We start from the raw sequence: 19,156 nt of genomic DNA, 5'->3' as shown, positions 1-19,156 counted from the left end.
GTCCACTGAACTCAGTTTCTCAGAGATAAGGTGCAGAAGCAGAGGCTAAGGGAAGAGCAGGGATTGGGTGAGGTGCAGAAGCAGAGGTGAAGGGACTTGCCCAGCAAGATGGCACTGGAAACCCCTCACTCGCACACGCCCATCCTCCGAATCTATTGCAAACAGCCGCGCCCCAGCCGCAGGTGAGGGGTCTCTCTGGGCTAGAGGGGAGCCGCCAAGGCCAGGAAAGCACTTCGTGGTCCCCTGTGTCTGCAAAGGGGAATGAGTCGTGGGGCACTCGGCCTAGGGCACAGGGGCCGAGCTGCCCCACGGCAGACGGGGCCCCCCCCCGCGGGGCCAGGCCGGCCGCATAACGGCAGCTCAGGACGCGCGCCGAGCACAGCCTGGGCCCCCCCCCACACCGCCTTTCCCTCGGAGCCTGCCTGAGTGACAGGAGGGGCTGAGCCCGCAGTAGAGGAGCCGGCCTGAGGGGGCGGGGCCTCTGCCCTGCCCCCCCCTCCCCGCTCCCGGCATTCCCTGCGTCAGCCTCCTTGCCTGGGCTCGGTGCGGGTCAGTCCCCCAGCCGCTGCGCTAGCTCTATGGCCGCCTACAGCAAGTACCTGACCGCGCGCCACTCCGTCGTGGCCGGCGCGGCCGCCTGCCTCCTGCTCTGCCTGCTCAACAAGCGCCGGAGAGCGGCCACCAGGCACGGGTAAGGGGCGGCCCAGGCTGGCAACGCCGGTCCCCGGAGTGGGGGGAGGGGAGAGAGGGGGTTGGGCTGGCGGGGGGGGGGGGGGTGGAGAAGTGGGGGGAAGGGTAGTTGTGGCTTTTATGGAGACGGGAGGGGGGCGCAGGAGAGGCAGATGGGGTGGTTGAGGGACTGAGAAGGGGAGAAGTGAATGATGTTTGCGGGATGAGAGAGAGAAGAAGGGCAGAAGTAAGATGCGGAGAGCCCTGCTAGTCTCCCACCACCCCTAGGCCTGGCCAGGAGAATGCTGGGGTTTATTTGTCTTTAATTGCAGAGCGTGATCTCCTCCCCCCTGTGCATGACATGTTCTGCCAAGAAACCCCCTTCTGTTCGGCAGACAAAGCTGTCTTTCTCCCTCACCATTCGCTCTCCCTCAGTCTGGTAAGTGCTGCTGGAGAGAGAATTCACAGACATACAACTTTGAGAGTTAAGGTAAATTATATCCATCCTTAACAAATAATGGGCCCTGTTGCACAGAACGGTGATTGGGCTGTGAATAATGTACCTCTGTTCTATGCTATATGTTAGAATAGTGAAGTATGTTCCATCAATAAGAAATTCAGGGAGAGGGAGATCAGATTCTGTATAGGGTTACCAAGTTTGGTTGGACGACATGACTTTATCTTTAATTCCTGTAGACTCCAGGACAATCCTGGAGGCTTGGCAACCCTAGTTCTGTAGCATATGAGGTTGAAATTTTGGTATATTTGTTTTCATATGTCATTGTGTTAACTAATCTGTGTAATTGAAGAGTGAGTTGTGTTATGAAGTTTTTCCTGTTGGGGAAATGTAGGAGAAGGTGCGTGATATGTTAGGAATGCATTTTAAATTCAACCTGCCCTTTGCTGTCACTCTTGCTGGACTGAGTAATTGAACATGTATTACAGGCATATGGCATACCTAACACCTACACAGTACTTAACTTCAAAGTGTTGAATAAACATAAACAAATCAGGATGGTGGATCTAGAAGATGAAATGGTTTGTAGCAAGATATACTGTAGTAGGTGTAAATAGCAGATTTAAGTAAGAATTTAGCAATGATTGAGCAATAACTCAATTTTATTTTGGTAAGTGTCTTTCATACAAATGATCATAAAAGCTTCACAATATTAAAAAATTAATTGATACATTATATATTAAGAGCTACCAATAGGGCAGGTTCTGAAAGCTGCTTCATGATGGTGTGTTGCACAATGACAGAAACAGTAAGAAAGGACTCCAACTATTGTAGGAAGTTGTCAGTTTATCAGAATGACAGTAAAAATGGTATTTCTCAGGCTATTTTTTTAATTCAGCAAAATATGCCAAAGCAATTTGAGGTGAAGAGCCAAACCTGTGTTTCAAAATTAAAGGGTTTGGGGTCTTATAGGATTTTTGTAGTTATTTCTTTCGTTTGCTTGGACAAGTTAGGCATAATATTGCTGTGCTGATTTTGTTTGAGGACCTGGAAGTGGTGAGATTGGAGAGGCATTCAGGTACTACAGTCCTAGGTTTTCATACTGTACCTATCTAAATATATTATACTTCTGCTGCAAGTGGTAAGAAGAAGCTCTGTGTCAAAAAGATTTATTTTCATAGGTGTCAGTGAACATGTAGAAGTGGGAGTTTAACCTTAATTTAAGAGACTTGCATATGGAGTGTGTCGTGTGTGATGCCTTGGGTTTTGCCAGGTGTAACCCTAAAAATACTGTTCCTAATGATCAGTTATATACTTTAGAGAGGAGCCCAAATGCTGTTATTACAAGATGAATTAGAATGGTGTGGAGAGTGTACACATATCTGGGGAGAAGAGATTACTTCCAACTAATTAAACAGGCGATTTGAATTAAAACTGCCTGACCTAATTTGGCCTTCTTTCTGTGTCCAGACTGCCAAAGAAATTTTCAAGGCCCTTACAAATGTATCTTGATTGCTGTAATTTCATTCTCCTCACCTTTGACTGATACAACCTTGCCATCCTCAAATCTAATCCAAATGCTTCTGCTAAAATAATTTTCATTGCTTGTCACTTTGGTCATGTCATCTTCTCCTCAGTGTTCCTCCACTGGCTTCCTCTTCTCCAGTGCATCCAATATATATATGTCTCCTGTCAGTACTTTTAAGGCTCTCTACAACTTAGTTAGACCCTATCTAGTAGTTCTAGTATGTTTTTGTGCCATCATCTCCAATCTTTATCACATATCCAGCCTGTCATAAATATAAGGGAAGGGTAACCACTTTTCTGTATACACTGCTATAAAATCTCTCCTGGCCAGAGGCAAAACCCTTTCACCTGTAAAGGGTTAAGAAGCTACGGTAACCTAGCTGGCACCTGACCCAAAATGACCAATGAGAGGACAAGATACTGTCAAATCTGGAGGGGAGGGGATAAAGGGTTGGTCTGTCTGTGTGATGCTTTTGTCAAGAACAGATCAGGAATGCAGCCTTACAACTCCTGTTAAGTTAGTAAGTAATCTAGCTAGAAATGCGTTGGATTTCCTTTTGTTTAATGGCTGATAAAATAAGCTGTGCTGGATGGAATGTATATTTGTTTTTGTATCTTTTTGTAACTTAAGGTTTTGCCTAGCGGGATTCTCTATGTTTTGAATCTGATTACCCTGTAAGGTATTTACCATCCTGATTTTACAGAGGTGATTCGTTTACCTTTTCTTTAATTAAAATTCTTCTTTTAAGGACCTGATTGATTTTTTTCATTGCTCTTAAGATCCAAGAGTTTGGGTCTGTGTTCACCTGTAGAAATTGGTGAGGATTCTTATCAAGCCTTGCCCAGGAAAGGGGGTGTAGGGCTCGGGGGGATATTTGGGGGAAGACGTCTCCAAGTGGGCTCTTTCCTTGTTCTTTGTTTAAAACGCTTGGTGGTGGCAGCGTATGGTTCAAGGACAAGGCAAAGTTTGTACCTTGGGGAAGTTTTTAACCTAAGTTGGTAAGAACAGGCTTAGGGGGGTTTTCATGCAGGTCCCCACATCTGTAGCCTAGAGTTCAGAGTGGGGAAGGAACCTTGACCTGGTGGCAGAGCAGTGGGATCATTTTGAACCAGAGACCATTTTGAACCAGAAGCACAGCAGGATTTTAAAAGGTTTTGTAAAAGTTGATTGCAGCTGTAGATTCTGTCTCTCTGCCTGCGGGACAGAGCAGCAGGCATAACAAAAGGATTTTTCTGTAGGCTGAGAACAGCTATCAAGAAAAAAAAAAGGGGGGGGATATCAGGTTACAGCACAGCAAAATTGTACAAGCCAGTTTTTTCTTGTTTTGTTTTCTTTCTAATTCTCGGGTGTAAAGTTAGTTAAGAACAGAGAGGTTAGGATGAGAGACTGCACTGTTCAACAGAAGTTGGAATTAGCCAGATTTGAGGTTGAGGAAAAACAAAAGGAACATGAAAGGCTGGTAGAACTCAGACAGATGGAAATGGAGGCAAAAGAAAAATAAATGGCAGCCAAAGAAAAAGGGAGGCTGCCCACAGGAGAAAAATGGAGGCAAAAGAAAAGGAGAAGGAAAAAGAGAGGAAACATGCACTGGAGATGGAGAAGGCAAAGGCTCATCGGAATATATCGAATGACCCTAACAATCCTTCCCCAACAATCCACAAATGGGAGCGACTATGTCCACAGTATGATGAATCCAGTGATATTGCTGAATATTTTCTCATCTTTGAGAGACTGTGCACACTCCCATCAAATTCCTGAAGCTCACAAGATGACCACATTGGTCGCAAAATTGACTGGAAGAGCTCTAGACATATTCAGTAAGATGCCTATTGATGAGGCTTCTGACTATAATAAATTCAAGGATTTGGGTTTAAAGCAATTTCCAGTTACACCTGAAATTTATAGAGTAAAATTTAGAGCCCTTAAGAGAGGACCTGGGCTAAGTAATGTGGCTTATATAAACCAGATTCATAGATACTAAGGTCAGAAGGGACCATTATGATCATCTAGTCTGACCTCCTGCACAATGCAGGCCACAGAATCTCACTCACCCACTCCTGCGAAAAACCTCACCTATGTTAGAGCTATTGAAGTTGTCAAATCGTGGTTTAAAGACTTCAAGGAGCAGAGAATCCTCCAGCAAGTGACCCCTGCCCCATACTACAGAGGAAGGCGAAAAACCCACTGGGGCCTCTTCCAATCTGCCCTGGAGGAAAATTCCTTCCCGACCCCAAATATGGCGGTCAGCTAAACCTTGAGCATATGGGCAAGATTCACCAGGCGGATGAAGGATCTGTTAGATAAATGGGTGAAAGGAAGGGGTGTAACTAGCTTTGAAGGAATGTGTGATTTGATGATTTAGGAGCAATTTTTGAATATGTCCAAGGAGGATATAAAACAGTGTTTAGGGGATAAGAAAATGGACTCCACAGAAAGCCTTGCTTCTTATGCTGATCAATACGAGCAGTCCCAGACTGCTAGAGACCTGGGGCAAACCGGAGCAAAAGGGGTGGAGGGAGGAGAGAGAAACAACCCTGGTCGCAGTTGGAGCAGATACCAGAAGGGACACCCTCAGACCACACCCTACTACCGTGGGCAGCCCAAGTCCCCAACTACAAGCCAAGGAATACTCCAGACACCTTATCGTCCTGCCACACTGTTCTCCAGCAACCCACCTTGCCCCAGTGACCCATCAGCCGGATGATGTTTTGAATGTAATGAGCCGGGGCATGTAAAAGCCAACTGCCCCAAGGACCCCAACAGATTACAGTTCATTGCATCGGAATCACACCAGAGGTCCTCAGGCCCAGATGCCTCCCAGATACCCTCAGAGTGGAGGGAAACTGTGAGTGTGGGCAGGAAGAAGGTCACAGCGTGGAGGGACACTGGACCACAAGTGTCGGCTATCCGTGCTTCCTTGGTGGACCCCAGTTTAATCAACCCAGAGATCCAAGTGACCATTCAACCCTTCAAGTCCAACTCTTTCAATTTGCCTACAGCCAAGTTGCCTGTCCAGTACAGGGCTGGTCAGGAATGTGGACTTTTGCAGTCTATGATGATTATCCCATCCCCATGCTGTTGGGGGAAGACTTGGCCAATCATGTGAAGGTAGCCAAGAGGGTGGGAATGGTCACCCGCAGCCAGGCTAAGCAAGCTGTCACACCTAGCTCTGTTCCGGAAACTTCTACCAGGACCCGGTCAGAGGCGATGGAACCGGACCCCATGCCAAAGTCTGCAACAGCAGTAGTAGAGCCAGTCTCAGAACCGGAAACAGCGGAACAACCAGAACCATTGTCAGCACTGAATCCAGTACTTGCAACCCCAACACCAGAGGGCACCACTGAACCTGCACCGGCAGCAGCAGATAACCCTACACGAGAGGCTCAGCTGGAGCCTGAACCCCAACATAGTGCACCAGCGGAGAGCGGTTCACAGTCAACGGAAACAGTCCCATCACCTGCATTGCTTCCAGAGGGACCAAGCCTAGGCCCACAATCCAATGAGGAACTGATGTCTCCAGCATCAAGGGAACAGTTCCAGACTGAACAGAAAGCTGATGAAAGCTTCCAGAGAGCTTGGAAGCCGGCACGGAGCAACTCACCGCCTCTCAGCTCTTCTAATCGATCCAGGTTTGTTGTAGAAAGAGGACTTTTATACAAGGAAACTCTTTCTGGTGGACACCAGGGAAGACTGGCATCCTCAGAGACAGTTGGTAGTTCCAACTAAGTACTGAATAAAGCTATTTAAGCTTAGCCCATGATCATCCTAGTGGCCATGCTGGGGTTAACAGAAGCAAAGACCATTTGGGAAAGTTGTTCCACTGGGAGGGAATGGGCAAGGATGTTTCTTCCTATGTCCGGTCTTGTGAGGTGTGCCAAAGAGTGGGAAAACCCCAAGACCAGGTCAAAGCCCCTCTCCAGCCACTCCCCATCATTGAGGTTCCATTTTGGCAAGTAGCTGTAGATATTCTGGGTCCTTTTCCAAAAAAGAGACCCAGAGAAAAGCAGTACATACTGACTTTCATGGATTTTGCCACCCGATGGCCGGAAGCAGTAGCCTAAGTAACACCAGAGCTAAAAGTGTGTGCCAGGCACTAGCAGACATTTTTGCCAGGGTAGGTTGGCCCTCCAACATCCTCACAGATGCAGGGACTAATTTTCTGGCAGGAACTATGGAAAGCCTTTGGAAAGCTAATGGGGTGAATCGCTTGGTTTCCATCCCTTACCATCATCAAACAAATGGTGGAGAAGTTTAATGGAACTCTGGGGGCCATGATATGTAAATTCATAAATGAGCACTCCAGTGATTGGAACCTAGTGTTGCAGCAGTTGCTCTTTGCCTGCAGAGCTGTACCTCATCCCAGTTTTCACCATTTGAACTTGTATATGGCCGTGAGGTTAAGGGGCCATTGCAGTTGATGAAGCAGCAATGGGAGGGGTTTACACCTTCTCCGGGAACTAACATTCTGGACTTTGTAACCAACCTACAAATCATCCTCTGAACCTCTTTAGCCCTTGCTAAAGAAAACCTAAAAGATGCTCAAAAAGAGCAAAAAGCCTGGTTTGATAAACATGCCAGAGAGCGTTCCTTCAAAGTAGGGGACCAGGTCATGGTCTTAAAGGCGCTCCAGGCCCATAAAATGGAAGCATCGTGGGAAGGGTCATTCACGGTCCAGGAGCGCCTGGGAGCTGTTAATTATCTCATAGCATTCCCCACCTCCAACCGAAAGCCTAAGGTGTACCATATTAATTCTCTAAAGCCCATTTATTCCAGAAAATTAAAGGTTTGTCAGTTTACAGCCCAGGGAGGAGACGACGCTGAGTGGCCTGAAGGTGTCTATTACGAAGGGAAATGTGCTGGAGGTGTGGAAGAGGTGAACCTCTCCATGACCCTTGGGCGTATGCAGCGACAGCAGATCAAGGAGCTGTGCACTAGCTACGCGCCAACGTTCTCAGCCACCCCAGGACTGACTGAACGGGCATACCACTCCATTGACACAGGTAATGCTCACCCAATTAGGGTCCAACCTTACTGGGTGTCTCCTCAAGCTAAAACTGCTATAGAACGGGAGATCCAGGATATGTTACAGATGGGTGTAATCCGCCCCTCTGAAAGTGCATGGGCATCTCCGGTGGTTCTAGTTCCCAAACCAGATGGGGAAATACGTTTTTGCATGGATTACCGTAAGCTAAATGCTGTAACTCGCCCAGACAACTATCCAATGCCACGCACAGATGAACTATTGGAGAAACTGGGACGGGCCCAGTTCATCTCTACCTTGGACTTAACCAAGGGGTACTGGCAGGTACCGCTAGATGAATCTGCCAAGGAAAGGTCAGCCTTCACCACACGTCGGGCTGTATGAATTTGATGTGCTCCTTTTCGGGCTGTGGAATGCACCCGCCACCTTCCAAAGACTTGTAGATGGTCTCCTAGCGGGATTAGGAGAATGTGCAGTCGCCTGCCTTGACGATGTGACCATATTTTTGGATTCCTGGGCAGAACACCTGGAACGTCTACAAAAAATCTTTGAGCGCATAAGGGAGGCAGGACTAACTGTTAAGGCTAAGAAGTTTCATATAGGCCTAAACAGAGTGACTTACCTTGGACCCCAGGTGGGTCAAGGAACTATCAACCCCCTACAGGCGAAAGTGGATGCTATTCAAAAGGGGCCTGCCCCAAAGTCAAAGAAACAGATCCAATCCTTAGGTTTGGCCGGATATTACAGGTGATTTGTACCGCAATACAGCCAAATCGCCGCCCCACTGACAGACCTAACCAAAAAGAAACGGCCAAATGCAGTTCAGTGGACTGAAGAGTTTCAGAAGGCCTTTAACCAGCTTAAAGTGACACTCATGTCTGACCCTGTACTAAGGGCCCCAGATTTTGACAAACCGGTCCTAGTAACCACAGATGCGTCCAAGCGTGGGGTGGAAGCAGTCTTAATGCAGGAAGGACCAAATCAGGAGTTCCATCCTGTCGTGTTTCTCAGCAAGAAGCTGTCTGAGAGGGAAAGCCACTGGTCAATCAGTGAAAAGGAATGTTACACCATTGTCTACGCTCTGGAAAAGCTACGCCCATACGTTTGGGGATGGCGCTTCTACCTGCAAACCGACCATGCTGTGCTACAGTGGCTTCATACCGCCAAGGGAAATAACAAAAAAACTTCTTCGGTGGAGTTTAGCTCTCCAAGATTTTGATTTTGACATACAACACATCTCAGGAGCTTCTAATAAAGTGGCTGGTGCACTCTCCAGTGAAAGTTTTCCAGAATCAACTAACTATAATCTCTAATTATACTACTAACTACTAAATATTGTTAGTCTTTATACAGTTAGTAGTATATTTAGGGATGCCTGTGTCTTATTAACTCTGTTTTCCCCTAGAGCTCCAGGAAGAAATCACATCCAGTGTTTCACCCTATCTGTGATTGGGCGGGGGGGGGCATGTCATAAATATAAGGGAAGGGTAACCACCTTTCTGTATACACTGCTATAAAATCTCTCCTGGCCAGAGGCAAAACCCTTTCACCTGTAAAGGGTTAAGAAGCTAAGGTAACCTAGCTGGCACCTGACCCAAAATAACCAATGAGAGGACAAGATACTTTCAAATCTGGATGGGGGGGGGGGAACAAAGGGTTGGTCTGTCTGTGTTATGCTTTTGTCAAGAACAGATCAGGAATGCAGCCTTACGACTCCTGTTAAGTTAGTAAGTAATCTAGCTAGAAATGCGTTAGATTTCCTTTTGTTTAATGGTTGGTAAAATAAGCTGTGCTGGATGGAGTGTATATTCCTGTTTTTGTGTCTTTTTGTAACTTAAGGTTTTGCCTAGCGGGATTCTCTGTTTTGAATCTGATTACCCTGTAAGGTATTTACCATCCTGATTTTCAGAGGAGATTCTTTTACCTTTTTCTTTAATTAAAATTCTTCTTTTAAGAACCTGATTGTTTTTTTCATTGCTCTTAAGATCCAAGGGTTTGGGTCTATGTTCACCTGTAGAAATTGGTGAGGATTCTTATCAAGCCTTGCCCAGGAAAGGGGGTGTAGGGCTCGGGGGGATATTTTGGGGGGGAAGACATCTCCAAGTGGGCTCTTTGCCTTGTCCTTGAACCGTATGTTGCCACCACCAAGCGTTTTAAACAAAGAACAAGGAAAGTTTGTACCTTGGGGAAGTTTTTAACCTAAGATGGTAAGAATAGGCTTAGGGGGTCTTTAATGGAGGTCCCCACATCTGTACCCTAGAGTTCAGAGTGGGGAAGGAACCTTGACACAGCCAATTATCCCACAAGTACGTATGCTTATTTTCCATGATGGCCTTTTTACCTGATATAATCTTCCACCAAAAATCCATTCATCCACTTCCCTGTCCTCCAGACTTTTTCATAAGCCTTACTTCAGCCATGTAGCTTTCACAATGTTACCAGTCAAAAGCTAGGCAAATGATGAGTTACACTGTATGCACCATTAGGCTACATGAAAGCACACTCTTATTACTGTTGCCTTGCCCTGCTTGCAGTCTGTCAGTTTCATTCACCTATTGCATCTTGTCATTAATTTAGATTGTAAATGACTTGGGGCAGGGATCATTTTACCAGATTTTTTTTGTATGGCCTCTGAGTTATTAAACTATAAATAATAATCAACAGTAAGCTCTTGTGCAAATCTCAAAAAATTATTTCGAAGTGTGTTGCACCATTTAAATCCTGTGGGGCTATTACACAAGGTGTATGTGTTTTTGGGGGTGGGGGGACAGAGTGGATGTTCTGGGGGCTTCTTGCTGGTCCTGAACAGATCTCTCTAGAAGGGGTAACGGACTAGAACTATGGATCTAGTAGCTGGGTAACTGAGTAAGGGGTGTGGAAGAGTTGTTGCCTCTATTCCACCCTGTAAATTGGTCTTTTTTGTGGGTGGAATTCTTTCCTCTATGTAGCTTCTCTGTCAGTGCTGATAATATTGCTTGAGTGCAGGGAAAAGTGAATTTCACCTTTAAAAATTTCTGGACTTTGAAATCCTTTTGTTTGAGGAGTATCATGAAGGATGATGTAGGTATTGTAAGCCCTATTTAGGAATCAAATCATATAAAATAAAGGTTAGAAAATCATTTTCTTAAGTAAATCAAGGAGTTGCTTGTTCGGAGAGCCAGAACACGTGTGTCTTGCACAAAGTGTCATAGTACCTATCCTAATTTTGCTTTATGCAAGGCAGTTGCAAAAATGTTTCTTCTCTGTCAACTTTCACCTGCTTGTTTGATGCCTTTGGGATTAAGGGCAAGGTAAAGTATGACTCAAGTCCTGTAGTAACATAAAAGTTCCTTAAGTAGTGTAATAATCATATATTGCGTATCTTAGTAGGGGAAAGGTCAATTACTACCTTCCAGTTGAATGTGTCTCAACATTTTGTTTAGAAGATCCACAAAACTAATGAATGATGTTATAAAACTTAAAAGTGTAGTATCATTTAGGAGCATTTGTTCTTTTGCATTGTGATGCATTCTCCTAACCAAACTATGCAGAAGTTATTAAAAAGAAATGGTACAAAACATTGTTTTACTGGAACTACTCTGTTAGTATTCTATATTAAAACCTCTGACTGAAATATCCGTATAGTGGAATGTTTCACAATAAATTGCCCTGTTTTTCAATCAGTATTATCCTCTCAGACATGATTTTTGTTTATCCGGAGTGGACTAGACTTGCTTAGTTTACTTCCAGAGCTGCATAAAAATATAAGTGAAGTTGTGGCTTCTGTTAGAATTTTAAATTTAGACATATGTGATACATAGAAACTAGTCCTATTTGAGAGATTACATCATGCTGAAATGTTTTTTTTCCCCCAAGTACATCAATTAAGATTTGTTGATGTGAACAAAAATTATTCCAATTATTGTGGTCAGTGTCTGACAGCTGAAAATCGTTGCTTCTGTTAAAGGGACTGACTTAAAATCTGTTTTAGCTTTTAAAAGCATGGGGTTCTATTCTCCACTGGCAGCCATTGAAATAAATTAAAAAGAAAGATTGGACAACCAAGAATGAAATCCTGCCTCAGTCCTTGCCCCATATCACCAGAGCTCAATAAGCAAGTTTAATCTTTTAGTACTTTGTCACAAAAGTCTGAATTTTGAAATGGCTATTAGTGTAATCAAGTAAATAATTGATACTGAAATAACAATTGTGTGAACCATAAAGTACATGAAAATATTGATAGATTTATATAACCAGTGGAGATAACTCTCAATCCATATACCTACCATATACCTAGTATACTTAGTACATACTAACTTTATTGTGTCTAGGCAGAGATCTGTTTTGGTATGGTGTAATTATAATATCTGATTGCATACAAACGCATCCTGGGTGAAATTCTGCCCCCTGGAAGTCAATGGGAAAACTTACATTGACTTCAATAGGGCAGGAAGTTCCAGCATATATTTTGTCATTCATAGCACATCTCTTGGGATGTGTCCAACCAAAAAGAAGATGGAGTGATACAATTTTGCAAGATCTAAGAGCTCTCTCTATGTGAATTACCATCAGTGGGAAAAATATGCCCTTGACAGAGTGACCAAGGACCTTCAGGTAGAGACAGGGAATAAGTAAGCTGGTCATAAGCAACCTTCTTGTGGTTTCACTTTATTCTTCCGCTTGTGGTTAGAAGTAGTTACTGGGCCCAAACACCGTGTGATTTGTAATGTAACACAAAATGTAAAATATTTTTGATTTGGTAGTGGTCCCTGGTCAAAACATTCTAATGAGTAACTGTTAACTTTTAATTCTCTTTCTAGACATATTTCAGATTAATTCAAGGTGGTACTGGAAGAGTAGAATTCTTTGGTGTTTAAAGACCTGTGAATTCCAATGTAATATAATTATTGTATCCTTAAATAATTTGCCATACAAGAAGCAATTCATCTTTGAATATTTTACTTTTTGAGATTAAAACACTGGGCTAAGTGCTATTTTTGGATGCACTGGTGTCACCCTCCTTTTAAGTCAGTCACATCTGGGGGTAGAACTGGTAGTGACACTCTAGTTAAGGTTGCCTCACATTTTCCATTATAAGACCGTTTTGAGCTGCTTTTATCTTTGTAAAATTTAAATTGGGCTGAAATTTTTCAAGTTTGGTGTCTGCTTCAAAATGAATTTTTGTGGAAAGTTTCAACTAAAATGGTTCAACTGCTTCTGGGAATGAGGTTGGGGAAAATACATAAGGAAAACAATGTTAAAAATGTTGACAGTTATTGAGACGCTCTAGAGCCTTCATGTTTTGGAGCAGAAATGTAACATTTGATAGGGCGTTGCCTATTGTCAGGGATATACCTTTCGCTGTTCCCATGAAATCTGGCCAAATTTGGCCACTTACAACTCCGTATGCAAATCAAATTATCACTAGAGTTTTGGAGGCCAGCAGCTAAATTTTCCAAAGATTCCCTCTGTACTGACCATACTCCATCTCCCCACAGCTCCTACATGTCAACAGGGCTAAGCATACTACATCCCAGAGTTACAAGAGCCGAGCAGGACTTTTCCTACATTTGCTCCTCCTGGGTGTTCAGTGGCACTGTAGCACCAGCAATGAGAACTGAAATCAAGGAGACTCCATACTGGTGCTCGGGTAGTGTGGAAAAGGAAAAAGGTGCCTACATGGAATGCAAAGGGGGGAGGCACAGAAGCTGCCTGGAAGCAATATGAGAAGAAGGGGACATGGACTGGAGCATGGAAAGGGATAGGATAGGAGCAGAGGGGTAGAATAGGGATAGGCTGCTAGAGTATAGGGGCAGAATGTTTTATAATAGCGCTCAGCAACCTTTGCCACGCGGCCCGCCAGGGTAAGCCCCCTGGTGGGTCAGGCCGGCTTGTTTGCCTGCCGGGTCCTGAGGTTCAGCCGATCGCAGCCACCACTGGCCACGATTCACTGGTCCAGGCCAATGGGGGCTGCGGGAAGCGACAGCCAGCGCATCCCTAGGCCCGCGCCAATTCCCAGAGCCCCCATTGGCCTGGGGCAGCGAACCGTGGCCAGTGGGAGCTGCGATCGGCCAAACCTGCAGATGCTGTAGGTAAACAAACTGGCACGGCCTGCCAGGGCGCTTACCCTGGTGGGTCGCGTGCAAAGGTTGCCTATCCCTGTTCTATAACCATTGAGCACACTCCCTTCAAAAACCTGGAATTGACCCAGGATTTCTGAGCCTAACATTCCTTTGTTATCTCTAGCAAATAGCCGTGAAATTTACTGGCAAAACTTGACTTTTCCTCTAGATGGCCCAACCACTACAAGGAGAACAATTTACTAGTGCTATGGGTTTTTTAGCTCAAGTGGCAAAGGTCTGTTCTGTAGACCTGAAGGTCCCGACCCTGCTGACGACGCATAAGGTAGGGGATAAGCATGGTTCCATGATGGAATTTCTGTTTTTTCTGTTTGCTTCCCTAAAGGTTTAGGGAAATTAAAATCCAAAAAAGGCATTAAGAAAATGTTATGGTTGAAAAGTGAAACACTCAGAAGTTAAGAAAATACCAAAATTAAGGTTCCCTATACAGTAGTATGTGATCATGTAATTAAAGACTATATCCTAACGCATAAAACATCAGGAGACCAAATTAAGGTTGTACAGGCAACCTTAGTTTAGTCATTTCCTATTTTTTGAGTGTTCGACTTTGCAACTGTGACATTCTTTTAACATTTTTAAAAAATGTAATAGCTACTAATTTGATTGTTTCTAAAGTTATTTAAGAAATATAGTGCTTGGAAACTAATTGGATTGTAAACTCAGCAGAGCAGCTATGTAGCTTCTGTGAACTGCCTACTATTTCCGGGTGCTATATAATAAAAATAAATAGATTGGTCTCCTTTAGATCCCAGTGTTCTTACATCACTGTAAAAGCTTCCTTACAAATCAATATGGACTTTGCTCATATTACAAATACATCATATGATCACTTTCAAACACCTGCTGTAGTTCAGGTGAAAAGCAATATATACTCTACTGTTGACCTAAAACACACTTGGAGCCAGGTCCTCTTAGTTGAAAGGTAATGTATTATCTGATTACAATACTTATGGTCTCTGATTACCCTGTGATCAGCATACCACATAGAAAAAGAAGCCTGGAAAAGCAAAAAAATGTTCAGAACTTGATTACTCTAGAAATAAAATCTCTTAAAGAAACTTGATATTGATTCTAATGTTTCAGGTAATGAGAATTGTTCCTCTTTTTGTGTGTGTGTGTAGTAAAACTTGGTTGAGTAAAAATACAGCAAAAGAAATATATTTTACTTATTGAGTGCTGATGGTTGATTGGCTTTGTACAAATGTAGATAATACAGTACTTAATACAAAGCCCCAGAATTGTGTGCTACTTTTGGTTTCTAGCTTACATATAAAATACATAATTGTCTCCAGTGAATGCTCTTTGGAAATAAGTGCTACTGATGTTACTTTTTAATAGTAAAATATGGGTATAGTTTAAAAGAAAATGCAATACCTATTGATTAGCAGTGTTAGAGAGTTAAACAATTAGTTTAAACTTTGTGCTTGTCTACATGGGGGTTTAATCCACACTAACTTCCGTTGGTCTGATCTGGAAATATCTGCATAAATGTAACACAACTCCTTGGAGCGCTCTAACTCTGCATTTATTGTGAACTTTGGAATTCTCATTCAGTGAGTGCTAATGCAAATTGAGCACTTGATGCAAATTGAGCTAGTGCAATCTATTGTTTATGTGCACGAATTGCTGCCGCATGCTACTTTGATAATCATCCAGCAGCTGTCCACACTGCATTGAAGATATGGATGACTGAACTGTGTGTTTATTGTGAGTCCTCCACTGCTCTGGGGCCAAGCTGTCCAGATGGCCCCTCCCCTGTTTAAAAGCTGGCTCAGTCTCAGGATTGGCTTATTTGCTCAATATTCCTCTAGCACCCTTTACAACATGCCTTGAGCAGTTGCTTAGAGCTGCTCTGAGACCCTAGATTTCATCGCCATCTGGGGAGAAGCAACGGTGCAGGAAGCTCTTGGGCCCAGCCACCATAATAAAGATGGGTTCATGGACATTGCTAGTCAGTTGTTCAAGAAGAGTCACAACCAGGATGCCTTCCAGTGCCAGATAAAGAGCAAACAGCTCATGAGAACTTACATTAAAACCAGAGATGGTAGGAAACTGTCTGGCTGTGGATATATAGCCTGTCCATTTTTTGAGGAGGTGGACAGGTTTTTTCATAGTTAGACCACTACTGAACCCAAGGAAGTTGTGGACTCTGCCCTCCTCTTCTCTCTCTCTGCCCCCCTTCCCCCTCCCGATTATTACATTTCCTGTGACTGCTCCCTGATTTTTTTTATTTAAAAATGCCGCCCTCCTTGCACTATCTAAAGGCACTGACCTCCCGCAGCGGTACCCTCCTCTTCTGGCACTGCAGCCCTAATCCTTGCCCTGTGCAGAGCGGAGGGGGCAGTGGGCTGGAGAGCAAGTCTGGTTTGCACTCACCCCACAGCAGTGGCTCCTATGTCCCACGGACTAGGCCTGCTGCCCTGCACTCACCTTGCAACAGCAGCTCCAGGTCTTGAGACCTGGCATGCGGGGTTGTAACACTGGTCATGTTTGTCCATGTTCCCCCTGTCATGACGGAGGGTCAGCTGGGTCTAACTTGAGTGGCATGTGAGCTGGTGCTGTAGGTCACAACACGCAGACAGGGGAGCTGGATCTAGCTCTGTGAGACAGGAGCCACAGGAACTGCTGCTGCAGGGTCGGTCACAGACACAAAAAAAGACACAGGCAAACAGACAAATCACTCTGACTTTTTTCCTGCCATGACAAGTGTCATAAATATAAAGGGAAGGGTAAACCCCTTTAAAATCCCTCCTGGCCAGAGAAAAAAATCCTCTCACCTGTAAAGGGTTAAGAAGCTAAAGGTAACCTCGCTGGCACCTGACCAAAATGACCAATGAGGAGACAAGATACTTTCAAAAGCTGGGAGGAGGGAGAGAAACAAAGGGTCTGTGTGTCTGTCTATATTCTGTCTTTGCCGGGGATAAACCAGGAATGGAGTCTTAGAACTTTTAGTAAGTAATCTAGCTAGGTACGTGTTAGATTATGATTTCTTTAAATGGCTGAGAAAAGAACTGTGCTGAATAGAATAACTATTTCTGTCTGTGTATCTTTTTTGTAACTTAAGGTTTTGCCTAGAGGGGTTCTCTGTGTTTTGAATCTGATTACCCTGTAAGGTATCTACCATCCTGATTTTACAGGGGGGATTTCTTTATTTCTATTTACTTCTATTTTTATTAAAAGTCTTCTTGTAAGAAAACTGAATGCTTTTTCATTGTTCTCAGATCCAAGGGTTTGGGTCTGTGGTCACCTATGCAAATTGGTGAGGCTTTTTATCCAACATTTCCCAGGAAAGGGGGGGGGGGTGCAAGTGTTGGGAGGATTGTTCATTGTTCTTAAGATCCAAGGGTCTGGGTCTGTAGTCACCTAGGCAAATTGGTGAGGCTTTTTACCAAACCTTGTCCAGGAAGTGGGGTTTTGGGAAGTATTTTGGGGGGAAAGACGTGTTCAAACAGCTCTTCCCCAGTAACCAGTATTAGTTTGGTGGTGGTAGCGGCCAATCCAAGGACAAAGGGTGGAATATTTTGTACCTTGGGGAAGTTTTGACCTAAGCTGGTAAAGATAAGCTTAGGAGGTTTTTCATGCAGGTCCCCACATCTGTACCCTAAAGTTCAGAGTGGGGGAGGAACCTTGACACATCCTGTTTGCTTTTTTGACTGCTGCTGCACGCTGCATGGATGTCTTCAGAGTTCTCTGAAGACGTCCACGCAGTGTGCAGTGGCAGTCAAAAAGATGACTCCAAGATCTTTCTCCTGATTAGTTGTAGCTAAATTAGCCCCCATCATATTGTATGTATAGTTGGGGTTATTTTTTCCAATGTGCATTACTTTGCATTTATTAACATTAAATTTCATTTCCCATTTTGTTGCCCAGTCACTTAGTTTTGTGAGATCTTTTTGAAGTTCTTCACAGTCTGCTTTGGTCTTAACTATCTTGAGCAGTTTAGTATCATCTGCAAACTTTGCCACCTCACTGTTTACCCCTTTCTCCAGATTGGTTATGAATAAAGTGAATACGATTAGTCCTAGGACTGGTTATGAATAAAGTGAATACGATTAGTCCCTTGGGGAACACCACTAATTACCTCTCTCCATTCTGAAAATTTACCATTTATTCCTGCCCTTTGTTCCCTGTCTTTTAAACGGTTCTCAATCCATGAAAGGAGCTTCCCTCCTATCCCATGACAACTTAATTTATGTAAGAGCCTTTAGTGAGGGACCTTGTCAAAGGCGTTCTGGAAATCTAAGTACACTATGTCCACTGGATCCCCCTTGTCCACGTTTGTTGACCCCCCCCCACCCCTCCCAAAGAACTCTAATAGATTAGTAAGACATGATCTCCCTTTACAGAAACCATGTTGACTTTTGTGCAACAATTTATGTTCTTCTATGTGTCTGACAATTTTATTCTTTACTATTGTTTCAACTAATTTGTCCGGTACGGACGTTAGACTTACCAGTCTGTAATTGCCAGGATCACCTCTGGAGCCCTTCTTAAATATTGCTGTTACATTAGCTATCTTCCAGTCATTGGGTACAGTACCTGATTTAAAGAACAGGTTACAAACCATAGTTAATAGTTCTGCAATTTCACATTTGAGTTCTTTCAGAACTTTTGGGTGAATGCCATCAGGTCCCAGTGACTTGTTACTGTTAAGTTTCTCAGTGAATTCCAAGACTTCCTCTAGGACACTTCAATCTGTGACAATTCCTCAGATTTGTCACCTACAAAAGATGGCTCAGATTTGGGAATCTCCCTAACATCCTCAGCTGTGAAGACTGAAGCAAAGAATTCATTTAGTTTCTCTGCAATGACTTTATCGTCGTTAAGTGCTCCTTTTATATCTTGATTGTCCAGTGGCCCCACTGGTTGTTTAGCAAGCTACCTGCTTCTGATGTACTTTAAAAACATGTTGTTATTACCTTCTGAGTTTTTGACTAGCTGTTCTTCAAACTCCTTTTTGGCTTTTCTTATTACATTTTTACATTTAATTTGGCAGTGTTTATGCTCCTTTCTATTTACCTCACTAGGATTTGACTTCCACTTGTTTTTTTTTTCCATACTCCCCCTGCTATGGCATCTGCAATGGCTAGACCTCCAGGACAGGGCTTTTATCAGTGGCTGAGTAGCTGGCTAACCTGAGGGTGAAGAAACGGAGAACACAGGATGACATGTTTGGCAATCTCATTGCAGACTTCCTTTTCCCCCCCCTGTTCTCCCAAATGAAAGCAATGGAGAGCTGGAGATTGTTTTTGTGGTCAGAGAGGGAAAAAGAAGAGCAACTATCCAGAGAGAGTTGCACTGGCCAAAGACACTGTAATTAAAGAGGGACAAGCAGAGGCAACTCCTAAAGGCAGTATGGAAGCAGAATGCTCTGCTGGAGTTCATACTGTCTGTTGGCCCAC

At 43.9% G+C, this 19,156-nt stretch overlaps 1 protein-coding gene across 5 annotated transcripts in view; it reads left to right on the top strand.

Annotated features, from left to right (window-relative positions):
• Positions 1–524: 524 nt before the first annotated feature.
• Positions 525–19,156, top strand: part of ABCD3 (ATP binding cassette subfamily D member 3) — a 76,053-nt gene continuing 57,421 nt past the window's right edge. For 3 of the 5 annotated variants that reach the window (XR_012160408.1, XM_073357003.1, XM_073357001.1), the window contains exon 1: positions 525–691. Coding sequence is in view for 3 of the 5 variants with exons in the window: in XM_073357003.1 (XP_073213104.1) it covers positions 579–691 (113 nt within the window). In the remaining 2 variants the exon portion in view is untranslated. Of the gene's footprint in view, positions 692–1,001; positions 1,109–13,905; positions 14,020–19,156 lie in introns of those variants that run through there. The other 2 variants (XM_073357002.1, XM_073357005.1) reach the window with 2 other exon arrangements.

This window comes from Lepidochelys kempii, chromosome 8 (assembly GCF_965140265.1).
Source record: "Lepidochelys kempii isolate rLepKem1 chromosome 8, rLepKem1.hap2, whole genome shotgun sequence".
Lineage (NCBI taxonomy): Eukaryota > Metazoa > Chordata > Testudines > Cheloniidae > Lepidochelys > Lepidochelys kempii.
Note: the sequence above shows the minus strand (reverse complement) of the source record. Positions and strands in the feature narration are given on the sequence as shown.